At 38.3% G+C, this 21641-nt stretch overlaps 1 protein-coding gene across 2 annotated transcripts in view; it reads left to right on the forward strand.

Moving 5' to 3' along the window:
* Nucleotides 1-21641, forward strand: part of LOC126195120 (HMG box-containing protein 1-like) — a 69256-nt gene that overhangs the window by 46880 nt on the left and 735 nt on the right. For both annotated transcript variants that reach the window (XM_049933610.1, XM_049933609.1), the window contains exons 4-6: nucleotides 5372-5578; nucleotides 9318-9489; nucleotides 10754-10975. In XM_049933610.1, the coding sequence (XP_049789567.1) occupies nucleotides 5372-5578; nucleotides 9318-9489; nucleotides 10754-10975 (601 nt within the window). The remainder of the gene's footprint in view (nucleotides 1-5371; nucleotides 5579-9317; nucleotides 9490-10753; nucleotides 10976-21641) is intronic.

Genomic DNA, 21641 nt, shown 5'->3' on the forward strand with positions numbered 1-21641 from the left:
ATAAGTGTATCTCATGAGCTGCCAGAAATAACCGTCTTCTATAATCTTCTTAATGATGCATCATGGTCCTGCTAATGCTTTCAAATGGCCATCATCAAAAGATCAATGTGCAGTTCCCTTTTCCCAAGTACTGCTCTTGTTGGATCATTCTTGTCTGTATGCAAATTCAGCTGGGCTATACAAGTTCAATGAGAAGCAGATGAAACAAACAAATGAACTGTTTTGTGCAGTGTTGATTGTTACATTGTAGGCAATTTTAATTCATGGAAAGTTGTGAAGAAGTAAAATCATGACAAAAGACAATAACAATTTGTGAATAATATCATAAAAAGAAAATGAGTATAAATATTCTGTATCTCATTTTTGTTATAAAATGCTTTCGAACAAAATTATGAATTGTTTTCCCACTTACTTATAATGTAATTATTTTGATTAAGAAATACCAGTTTTGCATTACATTTACTTAAAATCAGTGATCAATTTAAATATTTAAGTTTCCATGATGTTTTGACCTTCAGAGTTGAGCTAGGTGTACCTAAAAATTTCCCACGTTCTGTAGATTCAAGTATTGCCCTCTCTTATTGTACATTCCACAAGTAAAATGACCAACTAACATACCATGAAGTTTTTGGAACATTTAGGATAGGAGTTTTGGAGAAAATAATTTCTAAATAAACAAAATTTCAGATCCTTTCTATTTTATGTATAAATATTTTTGACAATTTAAGAATTTCATCCAGTAATGTCATAGCTGACAGTTAGCAGTCATTCCTCTTTATCATTTCTCAAGACAGTTAATACCCTGTGACTATTCATATTTTCAAAACATAAATTTGAAAAACTTACAAGTTTTTACAGTTTATTCCCCCCCCCCAAAAAAAAAAAAAAAAAAAAAAAGAAAAAGAAGGAGAGAGCGGTGTTTATTTGTTAATCATGTCTCTTAATATTAGGAACAAAGTATTTATTGAAAATAAAGTCAGATCTCTATCACATTTTGTTTCTTTATTACAGTTTTTACATTTTCCCTTTTGTTATGACATTTTCACAATTACTCTCATTTAGAGAGGTCTGTAGCATTTTAATGAATCATCAGAAAATCAAAATATTGTAGTTTTGGAGAGGTATCGTGTGAAACTTCAACATCTATTTTTTGTAGCAACCTCTGAAATAGTTTTGTAACCATTCACTCTTGACCTGTGTGATTTGAGATTAAATGTGAATTTTATTTATAACTAGCTTTTTACCTGTGGCTTCACCCACCCAAAACCATATGCTTAGGCATCCACAAGAGGGGCAAGAGGGGCACTGTGTTTCTACTAAACAACAGAGTTAGCTTTAAAAGTCCAAGGAAAAATACCCTGGCATCGGTTGGCAGGCAGCTGTGGCGACTGTCTTGGCACTGTTTCACAATCTTGGCAGATATGAACCTTTACAGAACTTTTCTCTGTCATTTCCTTGTATAGAACTTGGCAAAGTATAGAAAGAGGCTGTTCTAACACCCAGCACATTACAAACACAGCTGCAGTATACCTGCTGGGCATCGGTCCTCAATTCCCACAAGGTAACCTATTTGCTTGCTGCTCAATTTAATCTCGACTTCCGGCTAGTGTTTGTCTTGCACGAAGTGATTGCGTTCAGTTATAGAAAGCAGTGTGACTGTAGTAGAGTAGAGAGAAGGCTGTAGGAGCATTCTCCTATACTTCATCTATGATCCCAGATGGAGAATAACTACCATTTTCTTTGCGAGAAGATGAAAAAATTGTATAATATCGTTGTTGAAAAAGTGTTGGAATCTACTTAAACTAATGGTGCACAATCCATCATGACATGCAGCCTTAGAGGTACAAGTTATGCAGTCCAGTTGCAGTGGCTACACAATAATGTGTTGTAAGATTACGGTTCAGTCCTGAGTTGTGAAGAGTTGTTTCTACTGACTAATTTGATGCTCGTTTTGAAAGAGTTCCGCCATTCACATTTATTATAATAATATAAATATGTGTACTTTGCATATACTAATGAATCAGGCTTTTGTAATCTATCTTCAAAAAAATATTGACTAGGTATCCTTCAACCATTTAAGATACAGTAATTTTGTGACTTCCTGTCAAATTTATTTCTTGGGTCACAACAGGTTCTGCAAGTGCACTGCCATGGATTTGATCATCACTGACAATAGGAAAAAAGTGTGATGGTCCAAGGAAGTGAGCAACACATGCGAATATTGGCACCTGTGATGTGTGCCAGTGGTAACTTAGAATTTTGTTCTTCAAAGCAACAGATCAGTTCTCAGCAAACTCTGAATGAAGAACTAATGTATTAGTGTTCTGGGATGTGGCTGATTTTACTTCTACTATGGGCTGTCTCTGAATCCTCCAGATGTGATGGTGAGCTATTCCTTTCATGATTCAATGCCTAACCTCTGTAACAAACTTCTCTGGCTCTACTGTCTTCATCATCAACTCTCCTCTCTCCCACAATGCATAGGTTACGTCTTTGTCAGTATCCTGAAGGTGTAACGCTTCAACAGTCACCACTTCAGCACCAGGACACATCGCACACTCCTGCAACCACCATTTATCTTGCGGCTCTTGACATATACACAAAAGCTGTATAAGTAAAGGCACTTTTTGATTCTTGCCCCCTCTTAGATAAATTTCTGCGGACCCCCATGCTCGTATGTCACTCTTATTGCACACATGTATGTCTGTATCTCTGCTTTTTTTGTTCCATAGAACTCCAGAAAGGACATTATATTTATCTGTGGTATTCGACCGTGCGGGCCAGTGGCCTTTCCACAATGATAACACCAGTTCCCATGAGGTCACTGAAGCTAAGCACTGCTGGGCTTGGTTAGCAGTTGGGTGTGTGGCTGTCCAGGTCTCAGATCTGCCAGGAACTGTTGGCAGTAGGGGTGCACTGAGCCCTTGTGAGGCCAGTAGAGGAGAGACTTGATTGAAAAGTAGTGGCTCTGGTCACAAAAACTGGCAGTAGCCAAGAGGTGATGTGCTGACCACATGCCCTTACATATTCACATCCAGTGACACCTATTGTCTGAGGATGACAAAGTAGTTGGTTGGTACCATTGGAACTGTTCAGGTAGACTTTGAGTTTATTTGGCTGTGTGGTACAAGTAGGGATGGACGAGGATATTGTGTAGGTTTGGTAGGTGGCAGAATACCACTGTGGGAGGGGTAGAGAGGATAGTGGATAGGACATTCCTCATTTCAGAGCATGACGAGAGGTAGTCGAAACCCTGGCAGAGAATTTGATATGTCTCCTCCTCCACCCCCTCTCTGTCCGTCTCCTTCTCCCACCTCAATGCCCGTCTCCTCCTCCACCCTCTCTTCCCATATCCTCCTCTCTCTCTGCACCGACCATCTCCTCCTTCCCTGCTCTGACCGTATCCTCCTCGCCCGCCCCCTCTGACCATCTCCTCCTCTGCCCTCTCTGTCTGTCTCCTCCTCTGCCCTCTGTGTCTGTCTCCTCCTCTGCCCTTTCTGTCTGTCTCCTCCTTGGTCCTCTCTGTCTGTATCTGCCCCCCTCCTCTCTCTGTCCATCTCCTCCTCCTAACGTCTCTCTGTCCATCTCCTCCTCCCCGTGTCTCTCTGTCAATCTCCTCCCCACATCTCACTGTCCACCTTCTCCTCTCTCCTCTCTCTGTCAATCTCCTCCTCTGCCCTCTCTGTCTGTATCTGACTCCCTCCTCCCTATGTTCATCTCCTCCTCCTCCTAACATCTCTCTGTCCATCTCCTCCTCCTAACATCTCTCTGTCCATCTCCTCCCCCTAACATCTCTCTGTCCATCTCCTCCTCCTAACTACTATCTATCCATATCCTCCTCCCTCCTCTCTCTGTCAGTCTCCTCCTCCCTGTGTGTCTCTGTCAGTCTCCTCCCCACATCTCTCTGTCCATTTCCTCCTCCCTCCTCTCTCTGTCTGTTTCCATCTTCCCATGACTCTCTCTGTCCATCTCCTCCTACCCACAGCTCTCTGTCCATCTCCTTCTCCCCCCTCTCCCCATCATCTCTTACGTCCTCCACCTCTATCTCTCTATTTCCCCTCTCTCAGTCCATCTCCTCATAGCCCCTCTCTCTGTCACTCCCACCTAAACGGGAGCTAAGTGGTTCTTACCCTCATAGTGCCTTTTTACAGACAAGAAGTGTTACATGTACAAAGTTTGGTTAACATTGGTGTAGTGGTTGATGAGGAGATAGATCATACGTACACACATACACTCATTAAAAAATAAAAAAAACAATCATAACTCCTCATTACAATGTCAAGAATGTAAGAAAAAGATAGATTAATGCTTACTGTAAAGATAATACAAGTAGCAGAATGACAGAATTAAGGCAACTACCCATTAGCATTTGGCCTCAGCCTTCACCAGAAAAAGATAGGGAAACACACAACATTCATTTGCACAAGTAAGCTCATCTTACACACGCATGACCACCACCTCTGGCATTCTGCTCCAAGCTGCTAGAGATGGCGCTCATGTGTGCACGAGGTGTGCCTACTTGTGTAAATGAATGGCGTGTTTCTTTTTCTGACGAAGGCTGTATCCATAAGCTAATGTGTAAGTGTTTTTTTCTTAATTGTGCCTGTCTGCAACTTAATCTGTTAGAAAATAAAAGCATATAAAAATTAACAATAATAATCAAAGGAGTTTTATATTATTAATTTGGTAGCTTTTAATAAAATTTTCAGAGTGTTTCTTAGTACTTTTTGTGTTCATAACACATGTTAACAACAACAACATTTTACCATGTTGACATTTTAACAGTAATTTAGTCAGTGTGGTATATGTTGTAAATAGTTACATGGAATCTGTTAGTAACAACATTCCTCAGGTACAGTGTTTTATTGAGTGAACCATAAGATTGTCCATTTACTGAACTGAGTTCTTAGTTCTGACTGTCAAATTGCTGTACTTTGGTGTGGGTGACTGGAAGGGAAAAGCAGAACTCCTTGAATGTTTCTTTATGTTGGCTTTGATATTTTTGTAGGCAACAATCAGCTAGGAATAACTCTGACTCCAGTGAACTGCACTTTGTAGGATAGCAGTCACAGCTTTCACGTGACCCTTTTTTTTATATTTTCTTCTTTGGAGGTTTTTTTTTTGGGGGGGGGGGGGTGGTCTGCTGCAGATAATAGTTTGGATTGTATTCTTTTTCTCTTGTATTACTATTTTTGTGATCAAAGATTTTTTGTTTAGTGCAGTGTATATAAGTAAACAAGGAGCACTCAAGCATAACGTATGGAATGGAGTTTCAAAAATCTGCATCTAGCTGTTGCAAACGTTTGCACTGAACAGTGCTAAATTTTGACACATTATATAGATTGTACATGATACTAGTTTGTTGTCCTAGGAACACTAGTGCGATTTAGTGGTGATACAACATGGCGACGGGCTGAGGAAATTTCGGGCTATCGCTGTGAGTGGCTACGCCTAGAAATGGCAGCTGAACAAGAACGGACACAAGATGGTGTGTCTACTGTACTTGCATTCCGCTGGGAACGAGGTGATCTGACTGCTCGATGTTCTCGTTTACAGACATTTTACACACATCATAAAGGTTGGTTGAATTGTATTGTCTAAAATGTTGATCTATTTAAGGATATTGTAAGAAGTAGACTATTACAACAGTGATGCTCTTTTCTGTCCATCTCCATTTTTTTCTCTGTATGTTTTATGTGCATATGCTCTCTCTCTCTCTCTCTCTCTCTCTCTCTCTCTCTCTCTCTCTCTCTCTCTCTCTCACACACACACACACACACACACACACCTCTCTCTCTCTCTCACACACACACACACACACACACACACACACACACACACACACAAGCGAACAAATCTGTGTACACTATAATTCACTAATTCCATTTTTTGCATCCCACTATTTATTTTCCATTAGTTCATTATTCTTTTAAAGTATAGGCTGCTATTGTAGGAATAAAAAGTTAAAAGTATCCTATAGAATATAACTTTTTTGTTGATCTGACATTTCTCATATTGTACATATAAAAGTGCTTACAGACTTTACTCTTTTTGCGTAACAAAGATGTACCTATGTACTCCCTCTGCCTTCTCCTCTAAGCAGTTACCTTACATTCTAATATTGATATAAGGAATTAAATCACTAAATTTTTTATCTTAAATTAAAGATGCAGTGAAATTTTTAGTTTTAATAACTTTGGCTATACTTTCATCATCATATGAATATACCTGATGTAAACAAAGACAAGAATCCGTACCATAGATATGCTAATGTTGTTATACTCTTGGATGTAGGCCTTACTGGTGTATTAGATATCTCATTACTAAGTTACAATAAATGAAACTTTAATGGTAAATGATATTCTAATGTATTAATAGCTATCAATGTTTTCCGTAATCATGTTTTAGTTATGAGGTTTTTGTTTTAAAAATCGTGTGCAGTCCCAGTCTCTGTACTATTGTGCTCTGATTATCGAACTGTTAATACACATTGCCAAAACGGCTGACACTGCTCCCTGCTTCAATCCCGCGTCTGGCCATCCTGATTTAGGTTTTCTGTGATTTCCCTAAAATCGCTCCAGGCAAATACCGGGATGGTTCCTTTCAAAGGGCACAGCCGACTTCCTTCCCCATCCTTCCCTAATCCAATGAGACCGATGACCTCGCTGTCTGGTCTCCTCCCCCCAAAACAACCAACCAAGCACTTCCTGCTCCATAGTAAAACACACATGTAGAACACAGTTAATAAGTGGCAAGAAACAAATTGTTCTCAAAGTTTTTCGCAAATTTACAGAAAAAATCGGTTTTGAAGTTTTCTGAGGAATTGTAATTTCTACAGTTAAGGTGTTTTCTAAAACAGGATGTATAGCTGAATCAGTAGCATTTTAGAATGGTTGTCTCATCTAGTCCATTAATCGAAGTTTCAAGTCTTGCTTTGGTATTTCTTTTTCATTCAGTTTGGGAGACATACATCTTAAAATTCATCAAATTTATGCTAATTAATACATATCTGGTTATAATTTTTAATGAAAAATGCATGTCTTCTTGTTTCTAATTACATATTGCTTATAAAAGTCCAGTTTTTATTGAAAATATAAATTATTAATTATTTATATTTTATAAAAGATTGTTAAAAAAGATTGTCTAAATTAAGAAAAAGTAACATATTAAAATTTTAGGACAAAAATGGAAAAATTGAGTACTCTTTATTTGGGCTATCTCTATTGTATTATATCACAGACAAGGTCTCACAAATGCTAGAGTGATAAGCATCGTAGAAACATAAAAAACAATTTTTCATTTACAGTTGGCACTGCACCATTGCAATATAAATGCTACAGAACTGATCTGGAGCCAGGTTAAGGGATTTGTAGCAAGAAATAGCAAGACGTTTAAGCTGCTAGATGTACCGAACTAATGCATGAAGTTTTGTCACAGATCACTGGCAAATTATAGTGGGGCAGAGAATGGCAAGTAAAAATGAAGGAGAAAATGTGCACTTGGATGGCTCCATGTATTATGTTGTTGATTGAGTCGTTATCAACATAGCAGATGTCAGTTCTGGTACTGACATGTTTTTCTCAGATTCAGATATGGAAGGAGTTCAGAGATTATCAAACGAGTAGCTTAAGTAATACCTTCAGTAGCTTCATTGTTTAACTGTATGGTGAAATCCCTGCAAAATCATTTTACGTCATACATAGCTCACTCAAGGAATTTTCATCACTCTTGTTTGTAATTGTGGTAGAATACTATGTTAGCTAAGAATGAGAGCCTGTTGCGCTTTCTGTTCTGGTCCCCTAAGAAGTGTGCAGTATTGCAGGAGATTTGCTGAATATTATTTCATTCTCTTTAAAAATTAAATGACATTCAAAGCTATGTCTTAACTGCAACTGTTCACATTGCTGCAGGTCAGTGCTGTCCAAGTTAAATGTGCCATTAAAGCTGTTGTCCTGTGTTATTGTTTAGTCAATGTGCATGTAATGCACAGCATAAAACGCATCCTTATTATCACACTTGACTGTAGTCGAGGCAGCTTGGCTTCTGCTCCACGTGAAACAAAAATTCCATGTGATACCAGTGAACATGGTAGAATACATTGTGTAATGTTTACATCAGGTTTATTCTTGGGATGAACACCATATAATTTAATGTAGAGGTTTACTGTTTCTCTCCTATTTCCCTTTCATAATAAGATATTTGCTTAGTATAAATTAATATTATATTTATCATTGTTACAATACTATTTCTAATAATACTTTGCAAGAGAAATGTACAGCTTTTTGGCACTATGAAGCTGTTTACCCAGTCCAAAATGTTTCAAGGCAGGATTAATAAAAAAATAGAGAAATGTTAAGATGGAGATTTTAATGTTTCATGTGTTCTACGTAGTCTTTCCTCACTTGAGTACAACACACAGAGCATTCGTACTACCTTGTGAAGCTGTCAGAAAAGTATTTCTTTTGCATGTTGTTCAACTAGCATGTCACATTGGCTTGAATGTGAGTTTTGTTGTCAAAGTGTTGACACTTCATGTGAATTTATGTCCTGTGTCATCTTGTGGTATTTTCTTATTGATGTCAAATCCCGTAATGTGACCATTTTTTCCACTTGCCATTGTTTTGTTCAACAGTCGAGATTTGTGGGACAGATTTTGCACCCACCTTTCTCTTTTTCAAAACATTCTGGAGAATCTCTTGAATGTGTGATTCAGAGATGTTGCTCCATTGTGATTTGTGACCCAACATCGACACACTACGGTTACCCATCCACTACTTAACATGGCCTACTCACAACTGATTTGTCGAATGCGTATCTGTTGTTTACAATGGTTAGTTAAGCTACCATGGTAGTTACTGTGCTGATGTTGTGTACACACTGGGAATAAAATCAGACTCGGAACTTTTTGGATGGATGGTGTATGTACAGTGTCAGTCATTAAAGGCATGCAGCTCACTACAGTCCTTGGAGGTTACATAAAATATCATATGGTAGTGAATACCTACATGTTGAGGGCTGGTTTCACATTTACCAGCATTCACTTAAAACACGTTTTTCTGAGTATTAAACTTACATTTGCTGGTTGATTCACACACTAAAAATCTAAGTACCATATTGTTGTTCTTTGAGTTGGTTAGTAATAAAGGTACATAAATATTTATCAGACTAAATGGTGGTGGTAACCAAAACACAGCCACATCAGTTAAGGAAAAAAGGTGTTGTTTTTCTTTAACAGGAAACCTCATTCAGTATGCAATAAGGGTTATAATTTTAACTGATATTATTGTGCTTGTAAACATAAAAAAATCTCTGACTAGGTTGGTGTGCTGTATGCCCAGATGAAGTATTGCATGCATACAGTGTATCGTGTCACCTATTAGAACCAGGAGATATATGTTTACCACCTCCAAGAAACAGCTCCGCATCTGTTGGCAGTAGCTGGCCAGCAGTAACAGTGAAATCTCCAGATATATGTGACAGTTTTCGCAGGTATGATAACATTCATAATTATATTGAAGCTCTACAAAATAGTATTGAGTTACAGAGTCCATCATTTACAAACACACACTTATGTCGAGTTTGGCCTGCACATTTCCCAATTTTAAAGTCAGAAAAACGGTAGCTGAATGAATAGTAAATTTACACACGGAAGCTACAACATTCAAAATGCACTCAACAGAAGTGTTTATTGATGTAAATAGAAATGTATTACTACCTCCTTTGTAAATGCATTTCAGTTTTGTAAGATGTATTCCGTAGTTCCAGTGGTTGATCACCATTTATGTAATAGATCTGTGAGGCTATTTATGCATAGTGTGCTAGATTTGTTCATGACAAGATTCAGCTGCCAGTTTCTGTACCATGTCAATCCATGTCAACAACACCATCATCTGCAGAAGGCCTCATGGAACTTCTGACATTATCCAACAGGTCATTTATGATGAACAGTAACAGTCCTATAACACTACCTTAAGACAGGTTGAAAGTTACTTTCACACATCACAGTTTCCTCCAATTAAAAACAAAGTACTGTGTTATATTTTCTAAGAAGTCTAATACAATCACAAAGCTGGTCCAATTCGTAATGTCCTACTTTGTACAGTAGACAACACTGTGTAATTGTGTTAAATATCTTCCAGATTGCAAGGGATATGACATAAATCAGTGAACCACATCTCCTGTTTTCTGAATATCATGACTAAACTGAGTAAACAGAGTTTCGGATTATATCTGCTTTCAAAATTCAGTTTTATCATGAAAGAAATTTTTATTCTCAGAAACAGTCATAATACATTACGTAAAATGTCTTCTGTTATTCAACAACAGATCAATATTAGTAATATTGGCCTTTAATTATATATTCATCTGTTTAATGACCATTCTTGAAGTCAGAAGTGACTCGGTGCCTTTTCCCATTTCTTATTAACTAGTGATGACAACTCCCTCTCACCTTTGTCCCATGAGCTATGTGCAATGCAAAGGAAGGTGTTCAACATAACAGTATATACATATCTTGATTTTTCAGCCATATTCTGTGAATAATGAACTAAAAATTCCAAAATTCATTGTTTCATTAATGTAATTAGTCACTATATTATTGATCGCAATCCTCTGCAGTCTTGGTAAGTTTTGATTGTATGGTGTTATCACAGATCTGTGTTTCTCTTACAAAATTATGCTTTGTGTTTGAGACATTTAGATTAAAAATAGTTTAAAGTCAGCTCCAGGACACAACTGCATTTAAATTCTACAGGTTTAGTTTTCCTCCTGAGGAGTTACCAACAAGTAGGCACAAACTAGTGTCTCCAAAGCCAGTGCCAGTACCTTCCACAGCAGTGGAAATCTCATCTCCAGTGCCCTCCCCTGCAGCTGGGCCAGAAACAGAGCGGGCAAAACGTCCTATGAATGCATTTATGCTGTTTGCCAAGCGTTACAGACTTGAACTTATACAGTCGCACCCAGGCAAGGACAATAGGTGAGTAATGTGACTGGAACTTTGTGTATCACCTAACAGATGGAGGAGGACTGAAGTTCCTCCTGTAATTGAATGCAATGAAAATGTGATTATTCTTGCCATTGATGATAAATGTGACACAATTACAGTATTTAATAACAATTTATTTATGGTTCTATTAACAGGTCACACTTGTTTTAGATATGTAAAAATGAGTAAATAGGAATCCCTAGGTGGAATAAAAATAGTAGAAGCTGTAAAGGTAACTTCTCACTGTGTAGGTGAGAGTGATCCGTAGGCAGTACTGAAAACATTGCTAAGCTTTTGGACAGTGTCCTTTTCCAGAGATAACAGATACAGACTACACATAACTAGTAGCCAGGACAGAGTGAGTGAGTGTGTGTGTGTTTGCGTGCGTGCGTGCGTGTGGGGCATGCACGCATTCAGCACACACGCGTGCATGTGTGCGCGTATGCGCACTTGTGTGTTTTTTCTGTATTTGATCTGAAGAACAATATTACTCAATGACTTAGCAATGTTTTCAAACATGTGTATGTGTGCATAGACTGTTCCATGCCTCAACTTTATGGTAAGTAGTTGCCTGTACTCCTTCCATTACAGATACAAATGAACCTGTCAGTACCAGCCAGGTTGTTCATTCCATGGAATTGTAAACAGAATAAGATCACTAAGCTTGCAGAGCCACCCAACAGAGGGATGAATGCTGTCTGGTGCAGTGTGCAGGTCTATACTGCCAATAGGCATAGCATCAGTAGATTGTGGGGCAGGGAGTTGGGAAAAAAAGGATCAAGAAAAGGAGAGGAGCAGTGCAAGATGGGTGGACGCATTGACAGAAGGCTGCAAGTAAACAGGGTGGTAGACGAGAATGGGGAGGAGATGATATGACAGGGGGGTTGGAAACTGTTGGGTGGGAGGGTGTGGGGACAGTATGTTACTGTAGGTTGAGGCCAGGATAATAACAGGAGCAGGAATGTGTTGTACGGATAACTCCTGTCTGCGCAGTTCAGAAAAGCTGGTGGTGGAGGGAAGAGTCTAGATGGCTCGTGTAGTGAAGCTCTCATTGAAATCAAATGTGTTATGTTCAACTGCATGTTGTGCAACAGGTTGGTCTACTTCGCTCTTAGTCACAGTTTAGCTGTGGCCATTCATCATGGTGGACGGCTGGTTGGTAGTCACACCAATATAAAAAGCTGTGCAATGGATTGCAGCAGCACTGGTAAATGCCGTGGCTGCTTTCACAGATGGCCTGGCCCCTGATGGGGTACGATAAACCTGTGTAAGCAGCCATGTCATTTACAAGCTCTGCTGCAATCATTGCACAGCTTTTTATATGGGTATGACTACCAACCAGCTGCCCACCAGGCTGAACGGCCACTGCCAAACTGTGGCCAAGAGCAAAGTAGACCATCGTGTGGCACAACATGCAGCTGAACATAACATACTTGATTTCAATGGCTGCTTCACTACCCGAGCCATCTGGATACTTCCCTCCACCACCAGCGTTTCTGAACTGAGCCGATGGGAGTTATCCTTACAACCCGTTATCTGCTCCTGTAATTATCCTGGCCTCAACCTACAGTAACATACTGTCCCCATACCCTCCATCCAACAGTTTCCACCCCCATTGCCATATCATCTCCTCCCCATTCTCATCCCCCACCCTGTTTACTTGCAGCCCTCTGCCGATGCCCATCTTTCCTCCTTTTCTTGTTCCTTTCTTTCCCACCTCCCCGCCCCACAATCTCCTGACACTGCGCATGTTGGCAGTATAGCCCCTGCACATGCCACCAGACAGTGTTCGTCTCTCTTCCCACCGGTGCACTACTGTCCCTTCCCCACCCCCTCCAGATTGCTGATTGTATCCCACGTAATGTTGCATTTTCACCTGAGATGCTGGAGTTGGTGGTGTGTGTGTGTGTGTGTGTGTGTGTGTGTGTGTGTGTGTGTGTGTGTGTGTGTTTGCTGGGGAAGGCTGTGCCCAAAAGCTGTATGTGAGTGTCTTTTAATCGTGGTTGTATGCAACTAAACATGTTTTCTTTACAGTAAGTAGCAATCTATCATTTCTTACATTGTTGATATTCCTACCTGGAGTTTCCATTGTTTGATTAATTTGACATTGGCGTGACTTAGAAATTTTAATGATGGTGTAGCATTTACATGCGGGACATAATTCTTACTTCAGTTAAAGACTGTCCTTACAAATGCTGATGCAAGAATGTGTTAAGTACTTCTTTGTGCCATTAGTGGGGACTGATGACCTCAGATGTTAAGTCCCATAGTGCTTAGAGCCATTTGAACCATTTGTGCCAGTAGTGACTGAGAGTGTAGGAATTATATTAATAATTAGGAGACGGAACGGCTGGCCAGGACTTGTCTTCAGAATGAGAAATGTGTAGTACTGCTGATAAGAAACACATAAAAGTGAAAGTGGGACACTTCCCTGCTTTCAGGTATGATAGTTCCTTCCTCAGAGTGGTTAGAAGGATAGATCAGCAAAGGTTCAAGTGGATCCCATTCACCCTGGGGTCTGAGTGACCTGCCCTACCTTTTATAGCTGGAATAAAATAACTTTGTGAATGACAGATTGCAGTGTTGTGGAGCAGTGTGACCAGTGTACAGCCAACCATGCTTCACACGGCTCATTTTGTACCTACAGAAAAGGCAGCACAGTGAACATGTGGCACTTGAGAAAAAACTACCATTGGCTGGGGGCTGGCCGCCAGCACTTGACCACTGAAATCTCTATCAAAAAGTTATTTTAACTGGAGTATGGCCTTCCCCAGCTAATTCCTATCTCCTTCTCGAGGAAGAAATTATTAATTCTGAAAGCTAGTGAGTGTCTCACTTTTGTAAAGGCAATCTACACACAAAACTAAAGGAGACTCACTTCATTTTGTTTGTCAGGTATGTTACACGACGCTCCTCGGAGCAGTGCAAACTGTTATAAGTGAGCAATCCATACAGCATAAAGTAAAGCCAGTTATTAACAGAGTCCACAGTCACGCATTTCTGCTATATAGAAATTGCCTCGCATATTGCGGTTATGGTTTCGCATCAGCTGTAGAATATTTCAAAACAAATGAAAATTTGTGCCAGACTGGGACTCAAGCTCAAATTTTCTGCTTGTCATGAACAGTTGCCCCAAATCTGCATGTGCTCTGGTGTTTACTTTCCCTACTGCACGCTCTGTATTATCATGATTTCCGGGCAAGGTGAGAAATTGTTTTCTCTCATAATTGCCTTGTAATGACATGAAATACTGCAGTGCTCTGTATAAGACACTGCAGGACAAATGGAGATTTGGACCGCTCCTGGACATATGCTCAGATAGCCGAAATGGCTAAGGCGGCCGCTTGTGAAAAACGAGAAATCTGGGTTCAAGTCCCAGTCTGGCACAAGTTTTCATTTCTTCTGAAATATTCTACAGCTGATGCAAACCTCAATCACAATTTGTGAGTTTGCTCTTATTTGAATGCGGCTGTTGATCATCAACCCAGTGTCTGGCTGTTGATCATCAACCCAGTGTCTAGACCACCAGCTGTCGAATTTCAACTGGCAGTGGCCAGCCTTGGGCCAGCATATATGAAAGATCCATTGGAGAGTGGTCTCTTGAGATAAGCACAATCTGAGTAGTGGGCCACAGTGGTCAGTGGTAATGTTGCACCATCTGGTCGGGTTCCACATTGGTGCCACTACACTTACTTTGGCCACAGTGGTCAGTGGTAATGTTGCACCATCTGGTCGGGTTCCACATTGGTGCCACTACACTTACTTTTAAGTGTATGTATTGGCAGTACTACACACTTCGCCTGCTAATAGTAAATACTGGCCAACAATTCTGTCTCATAATTTGTTAGTTTTCTCAGTTGAATTTTGCTTTGCTACAATAGGTATTATGTCATCACCATTCTTCAACTTTTGCTGTAAATTATTTAGATATTTTCCATATCAAGAAATTGGGCATTAAATTATAACCATATTGTTTTTCTTTTTCTTTTCTGAACATAACATCTCTACAGAAAAATCTAATTCAATAAGAAATCGGTGTACTTAAAGACATGACCACCCTCCCCCCCCCCCCCCTCCTAATTTTGTAAAGACTTATTAAGTTCAGTAAGTTGAGGAATAATCTGTTGTACTGGGCTCCATTGCTCTTTTTATGATATACCATGTTTTACATAATTTCACCTTTAAATCAGTTTTGCAATGAAATTATTTCTAGCTCTGGAGTATAACTACTTTGTTCCATTCAGTGATGACAGAGTAGATTTACCTTAAATTGTGCCTTTAACCAACCACAAATGTAACAGTGATTTTTTCCAGTGTATATCATACATCAATAGTTGGGCTCGACAGATATTCCTCCTACAATAATGTAATTTTAGTGAAACATGCTCATTGTATTTGCCATGCATGAGATCTACCAGGTTCTGTACTCTCCCTTTTGGCTATCAAAGCTTTAAATTGTTACACTATACAACCAGATAAATGCTTTGTCTTCTTATGTGTCTACCATTTGATTGTGTGTGTCCATCTTAATTTTGTCTGTATTACTTGTTTGTTACTTGTTATCTTTTATATTTCTAAATAACTTATTAATCTTTGTATCCCTTGAAAATTATCTCATTACACCCACTTCTTTGTGACTGGTGTAAAGACGGTATACTACAAACTAGAGATTAAATATGTTACTGATGATACAAATACTTGCTGATTACCAAATTATGACATTGACTACAGACTTGAGGTATCTGCTGGCATGTTTTCAGCTGTGAACTGCTCATATTTTTCCCAGGATTTGACTTTCAGAACAACTCAGGTTTCAGGTGACAATGGTTTTGACATAGCTCTGCTAAAGTTTAGCCTTCCCAAACTCTTCAGGCCTGAATAGCTGGTACACTGTGGGGAGGGTTGTTGGAGGACCTACCAACATGTGCAAGTTCCTCTGGGACTTTGGTATTCTGATCCCGGATAATATTTGGGAAGAACTGAATTGAAGGAACTCCAATAATGAGACACATATAGCTTCTTTTTCCATGCACCTTTTTGCACAAAGTTTGATAAATAAATAAGAATAAGGAACTTAGAAACATGATTGCTTCTACAATATTTATTTTAGGACCTAAAACCCTAACGATTCTATTACCTTTTATTTAGTCACAATAAACTGCACTCTTTAATGAGAAGGTAGAGTTACAGAAGCTGTTAAATGACAGCAAATCCTACAATAAGATGATGATGGTGATTTTACTGAAAAAGCTGAAGAACAATTCTGTAGTGGGTAAGCTAAGTAGGTTGAATTATCAGAGCATGATGTAATGTCCTGAATTAAATTAAGCTATGTGGAAATCATGTCAGTAATATGTGTGAAGATGTGATGAAAATTTCATAAGACAAACAACTGAAAACAATAAACATGCATTTGGTTGACTAAATAGGGTTTACAAACCTAAGCTTTCAGTGTGTCTGGTTAGAAAAGAGTACTGTCAACATATGATAAGAATTTTGACTTACAGCAGGAGTACATTGTCTTTCAATGTGAAAACCATTCATAAGCACAGGGTTGTACAATTGTGGAAGCTGTAATTATGAATGCCATCCCCATCTTTGGGAGTAGTACTGTTATGATCAGTTGAGTGTTTCAGCTCTGTAATTGGATTTTAACAACATCACAATGAATTGTTAACTGCCCCTTAGTGATCACCGATTTTAATTAGTTTGGTCTTTCATATACTTTATGAAATTTTATATCCATTGTTTGCTTCCTATTTCTTCCCAAAGTATCATCAACACTTCGAATTCTGAGGTATAACACAAAAGCCCATGCTGAAAAACAAGACCCTGTCTGCCATATTCTAAGCAGTCGTAACTTCTTGAAAGATTTTAGTATAATAGTGACCTTTACATTAATGGAAAATGTACATTTCGAATTTAAAAACTTGTGCACTACATTTTTCTTGAATTGATATGTTGTGAATTTTTAAAAACCATTGTTTTTGAAAACAGAAAAAAATTGTCAAGGGTAAATGAAAATTTTTCAGAAAGCAGCTTGATTATTTTGCATAAAAATATTTAATAATGAAGCTTGTTTTATATACAGTAATCATAGGTGGCAAGTTTTCATTATATAATTTTCTGTTTTGTACACTTTGATGCATGTTAAATTTCTGTGTGACTTTGCTCTTACTACACTGTTAATTTTTACCTTTGCACCACATTTTTAGTCAGCTTCTTGCTTCTACACACATCTCACATCTCTCCATCTCAGTCACAAATGGATAGCCTGTAATAGTTTGACCGTTAGTGTAATTGCTTAATTTATCTTGCTATTATGAGGGTACTGACATTGAATTTTCAGTAGATGATAGTCTTGAAAATACAGCCGTATCAGTCACACAACCGGCGGTCATCCAGCTCAGAGTCCATACAGTGCAAATTCTTGTCCTTGCACTTGGTCTTCCACACTCTTCAAATATGATATTCAGCAGAATAACATTAATGCTTGTCCCTGAAGTGACTTGATGACTGCTCTCTTATGAGTCTATCACAGAAAGTCATATTTGAAAATAAAACCACTATGGAATTTCATACGGAAATACTTACAGCTGAGAGTTGAATGAAAATACTGAGAATTTCATCACAAAAATTGTGAAATTTCTTCTTGAAAATAATCTGCATCATTCTTGTACTCATTCGCAATGTCATCTTCCAAAAACGATGACATCACTGTCCTCAGAGTCATAAAATAACTCACGAACAATTTCATCATTGGCCTAACCGTGTGTTGTCATGTTGATGCACCTATGTGCACAAGGGCTGAAACACTCCAGTCCAGAGACACACAAGAAAGGAAGTAAACACTGTCTAGTGACCAATACTTGAACTACTGTTTGTACTGAGAATCTTAGTCACATAGGAAACCAAAGAACAGGTAAAGAACAGAGAGAAACATTGTTTAAGCTTGACTGTAGGCTTACGTGTGGTACATATACAGGCAGGCCAGATGTGCCCATATTATCATGGGCATTGCTGCAAAGTGTTAAAAAGGGAGAGGGTTCAAATAAAATCGACATTTCTGCCTGAGTAACCTTTTTTGTTGGCAGTCAGATTGATTGCATTATGTTTAGAAAGCAAGCTATTATCGGCTGTGTCACGATTACTCTTTTGATGATACTACGTCCAATCTATTCACCTCAGGAAATGCTCAAATAAAGTAGTCAAGCAGATCACTATTAATGTGTTTGAGACTGCTTAACATGCTGCAGCTAAGAAACAATTAGGAACTGATCTTTGCTTGCACGAGCATAAACGCTTGAATTATGAAAAATCGTTCGAGCCTCAATACTTGTACAAATTTTTCCAACTGATAGTGAAGTTAACTTGCACATGCATACCACAGTAGGCTGAGAGATGTATCTTTAGTACTGACAGCTCATTAGTGTCATTGTGTTGCCAAGCGGCTGCAGGTAGCCAGCCAACAACAGATTCAAGCAGGCAGCAGGAGCCACACTGCTGCTCTGCAAACCTGATGCTCTCATCTGAAGTGAACCAGTCAGTGTCTCATGTGCAACCGTTGCTGCTGTTTCGTAATTTCTGTTAATATTTCAGTTTGTAGATTATTTTGTGTTTGTTGTTTTCAGAGTGCATTTGCTTCTGTTTCATTTTCAACAATGTCCAGTATGGCAAATAGTGCCAGCTCAATATGTGAAGTGAAATTGAGAAAGAAAAGTGTTCTACACAGCCATGCCCACAAATTCATTTGGTCGGTGAGGGACTACTTTGGAGAAAGAAAAGAGAAAAGCTGAGCCCTTATTTCCTGTTGCTCAGGTTTTCAAGAGAGCTGCAACAGCATTGAAAATAAGCAAGAACACTGTTTTAACGATAGGAAAAGAGCAGTACAGTATAGACTGCACCGTGGTGAGAGCAGCACAACAAGGCTGCACATACCAGGAAAGAAGCGGCTGAAAGAGAAGCAGGTGACTGCTTTGGACAATTTTGAGAAAGACACTATTTGTCATTATACATAAAGCTTCTAGCTTAGCGCCTGCTGTTTCGCTTGTGTATACTTTGTGCTCGTACAGATTTTTTTTTTTTTTTATATATATATATAAATTGCAACACCCTCTAAAATAGAAGAATGGCTTTTTCCAGATGCACTTCTGACTGAAAAGCTATTCTAGTAGCTAGTGTCCAAGGTTTTTGTTAATCATGCCTTTTGTGTTCCTGTGGAGGTATTTCCATGGGAACTTTCATCCCCTAACAAATATTTTTTATATCTAACCGAGAAGTGAAATACAAGTTTTCTTAGACTTAGCTGTAAAAATTTTCATCTCCTATTTCACCCCCGTAGGTGTTGAATTTCCAAAAACTGTGAAGCACATATTTTCTTGTTTGTAACAGAGAAGCCAAATACAAATTTCTGTATATTTAGCTATGAAAGTGCTTTCATAATGAAATAATTTCATAAAACTTGTCATCCCCTGTTTTACTCCATGGGGCTGAATTACCAAAAACACGGAAACATATTTTTTTAGTTTCCAACCGAGAAGTTAGATACCAAATTTTACAGATGCGCTTTAGTTCTTTAATAATGATGTATTTTCAAAAAATCTTTCACCCACTATTTTAACCACTTCTTTGTCATATTTCAAAAAATGCTGGAATGCATACTTTTTTATTTCTGACTGAGAAACCAAATACCAGTTTTCATAGTTCTAGCTTGAAAATTGTCTTAATAGCAATGTATTTTCAAAAAGTCTTTCATCCACTATTTCAGCCCCTTAGGAGTAGAATCTCAAAGAATTTCTTTTTAGACATGCCTATAGTATAAGGTCAACATCCTCAGGAAATTTCAAGTCTCTATCCTTAGTAGTTTGAGCTGAGTGATGATGAGTCAGTGAATCAGTGTGGCCTTATTTCACTCCCTTAAGGGTTTGATTTCCAAATACAGTGAAACACGTATTTTTCCATATCTGATTGAGAAGCCAAATACCAGTTTTCAAAGATTTAGCTTTAAAAATGCTTTCATAATGAAATTTTTTCATGAAACATTTCATTCCTTAGTTCACTCCTTCAGGTTTGAATTTTCAAAAACACAGAAATACATATACTTTTATTTGTAACCAAGAAGCAAAATACCAGTGTTCATAGGTGTAGCTTTAAAACTACTTTGGTAGTTCTTTAATGATGATTTATTATCAAAAACGATTTCACCCATTGTTTCACTCCCATAGGGGTTAAATTTAAAAATAAAATAAAAATACTGGAACATGTATTTCTTTATTTCTGACCGAGAGACCAGATACCAATTTTCGTAGGTTTAACTTCAAAACTGCCTTAATAGTGACATTTTTCACCCCCTTAGTAGTGGAATTTTGAAAATCCCTTCTTAAATGACAACTGTTCAGTGTAAGATCAACACCCTCTGCAAATTTCAAGTTTCTGTCCATAGTGGTTTGGGCTGGGTGGTGATGAGTCATAATGGAAGAGAATTTTTCATTACCTACAGTGAGGAAAGACATAGGCTTCAGGTATTCAGTGTTTAACATATGCAAAATATTAATGCAAAGGACAGATGTAGTTGCATGGTGGTGCAGATTTCTGGACAGGATCATGGGTGTGAGATTTGAAAATATAGTGAGGATAGACAAAACTTGGGTTAATACCAGCCATTCATTATATAGAGGCCTGAGTGAGGTAACACGCCAGAGAACCAAGGCAGCGCCTGTTGGAAAAGGAGGAAATATTAATGTTTTACATGCAGCTACAGCGGACAGTTTTGTGCCAAGCTACTTGTTAATGTTTCATTCAAAAAAGACCCATGATTATCACAGATGAACTGTGTGGATTTTCGGAAGTGGGTTGAAACATCAATTACGACAAATCTAACGAATCCATCAGTGATCATTATGGACAATGTGCCTTATCATTCCTTTGTTCATGATAAGACACCAACTTTGGCTATAATGAAGGTAATAGAATTCAGTGGCAGAAATGATGAAAAGTGGATTTCAGAGAAGATTTGAAGAAGGTGGAATTTTTCGAATTTCTAGCATGAAAGAAATTACAATTTCTGATAAACATAATTGAGGAGGTTGGTAAAAAGCATGGGCATAAAAGTTTTTGGCTTCCTTCATACCACTGTCACCTCAATGCCTTTGGAGGGTTATCACAATAAAAAATTCACAATCTCTGAATCTGAAAATCTCGCTGTAGCAGCTGTCAATCTAGTGACAAGTGAGACATAGACAAAAATTGTGATTAGCAGCACAGGTGTCATCAGAGAGGCAGCCAAACACAAAGGCATGCATCGTAAATTTAATTATATATCTTAGAGGGAGCAGTGATAGTTCGAGCAGTACTGAAGAAGACTGTCCTAAATCTGACAGTAATGTAGGTTATGTTTTCTGTTTAGCATAACTACAACACACTCAGGAATGTAAGGAGTGAGCATACCATTAACCTATCATCACATTGTGAGTATCACCTTCAGATTATAACTGTTAATATACTGATAAATTATTCTGTCACTCATTGTATAACTAATTAATATTGTTAATATTTAACAATGGAAACAAAAATGGTGAATGTTCCAACAGTTTGTGAAAACAGTCTTATTTCTGTTGTGAAATTTGACAATTGACTTTATGATATTTCAGGATATTAG

This window comes from Schistocerca nitens, chromosome 7, assembly GCF_023898315.1.
Source record: "Schistocerca nitens isolate TAMUIC-IGC-003100 chromosome 7, iqSchNite1.1, whole genome shotgun sequence".
Lineage (NCBI taxonomy): Eukaryota > Metazoa > Arthropoda > Insecta > Orthoptera > Acrididae > Schistocerca > Schistocerca nitens.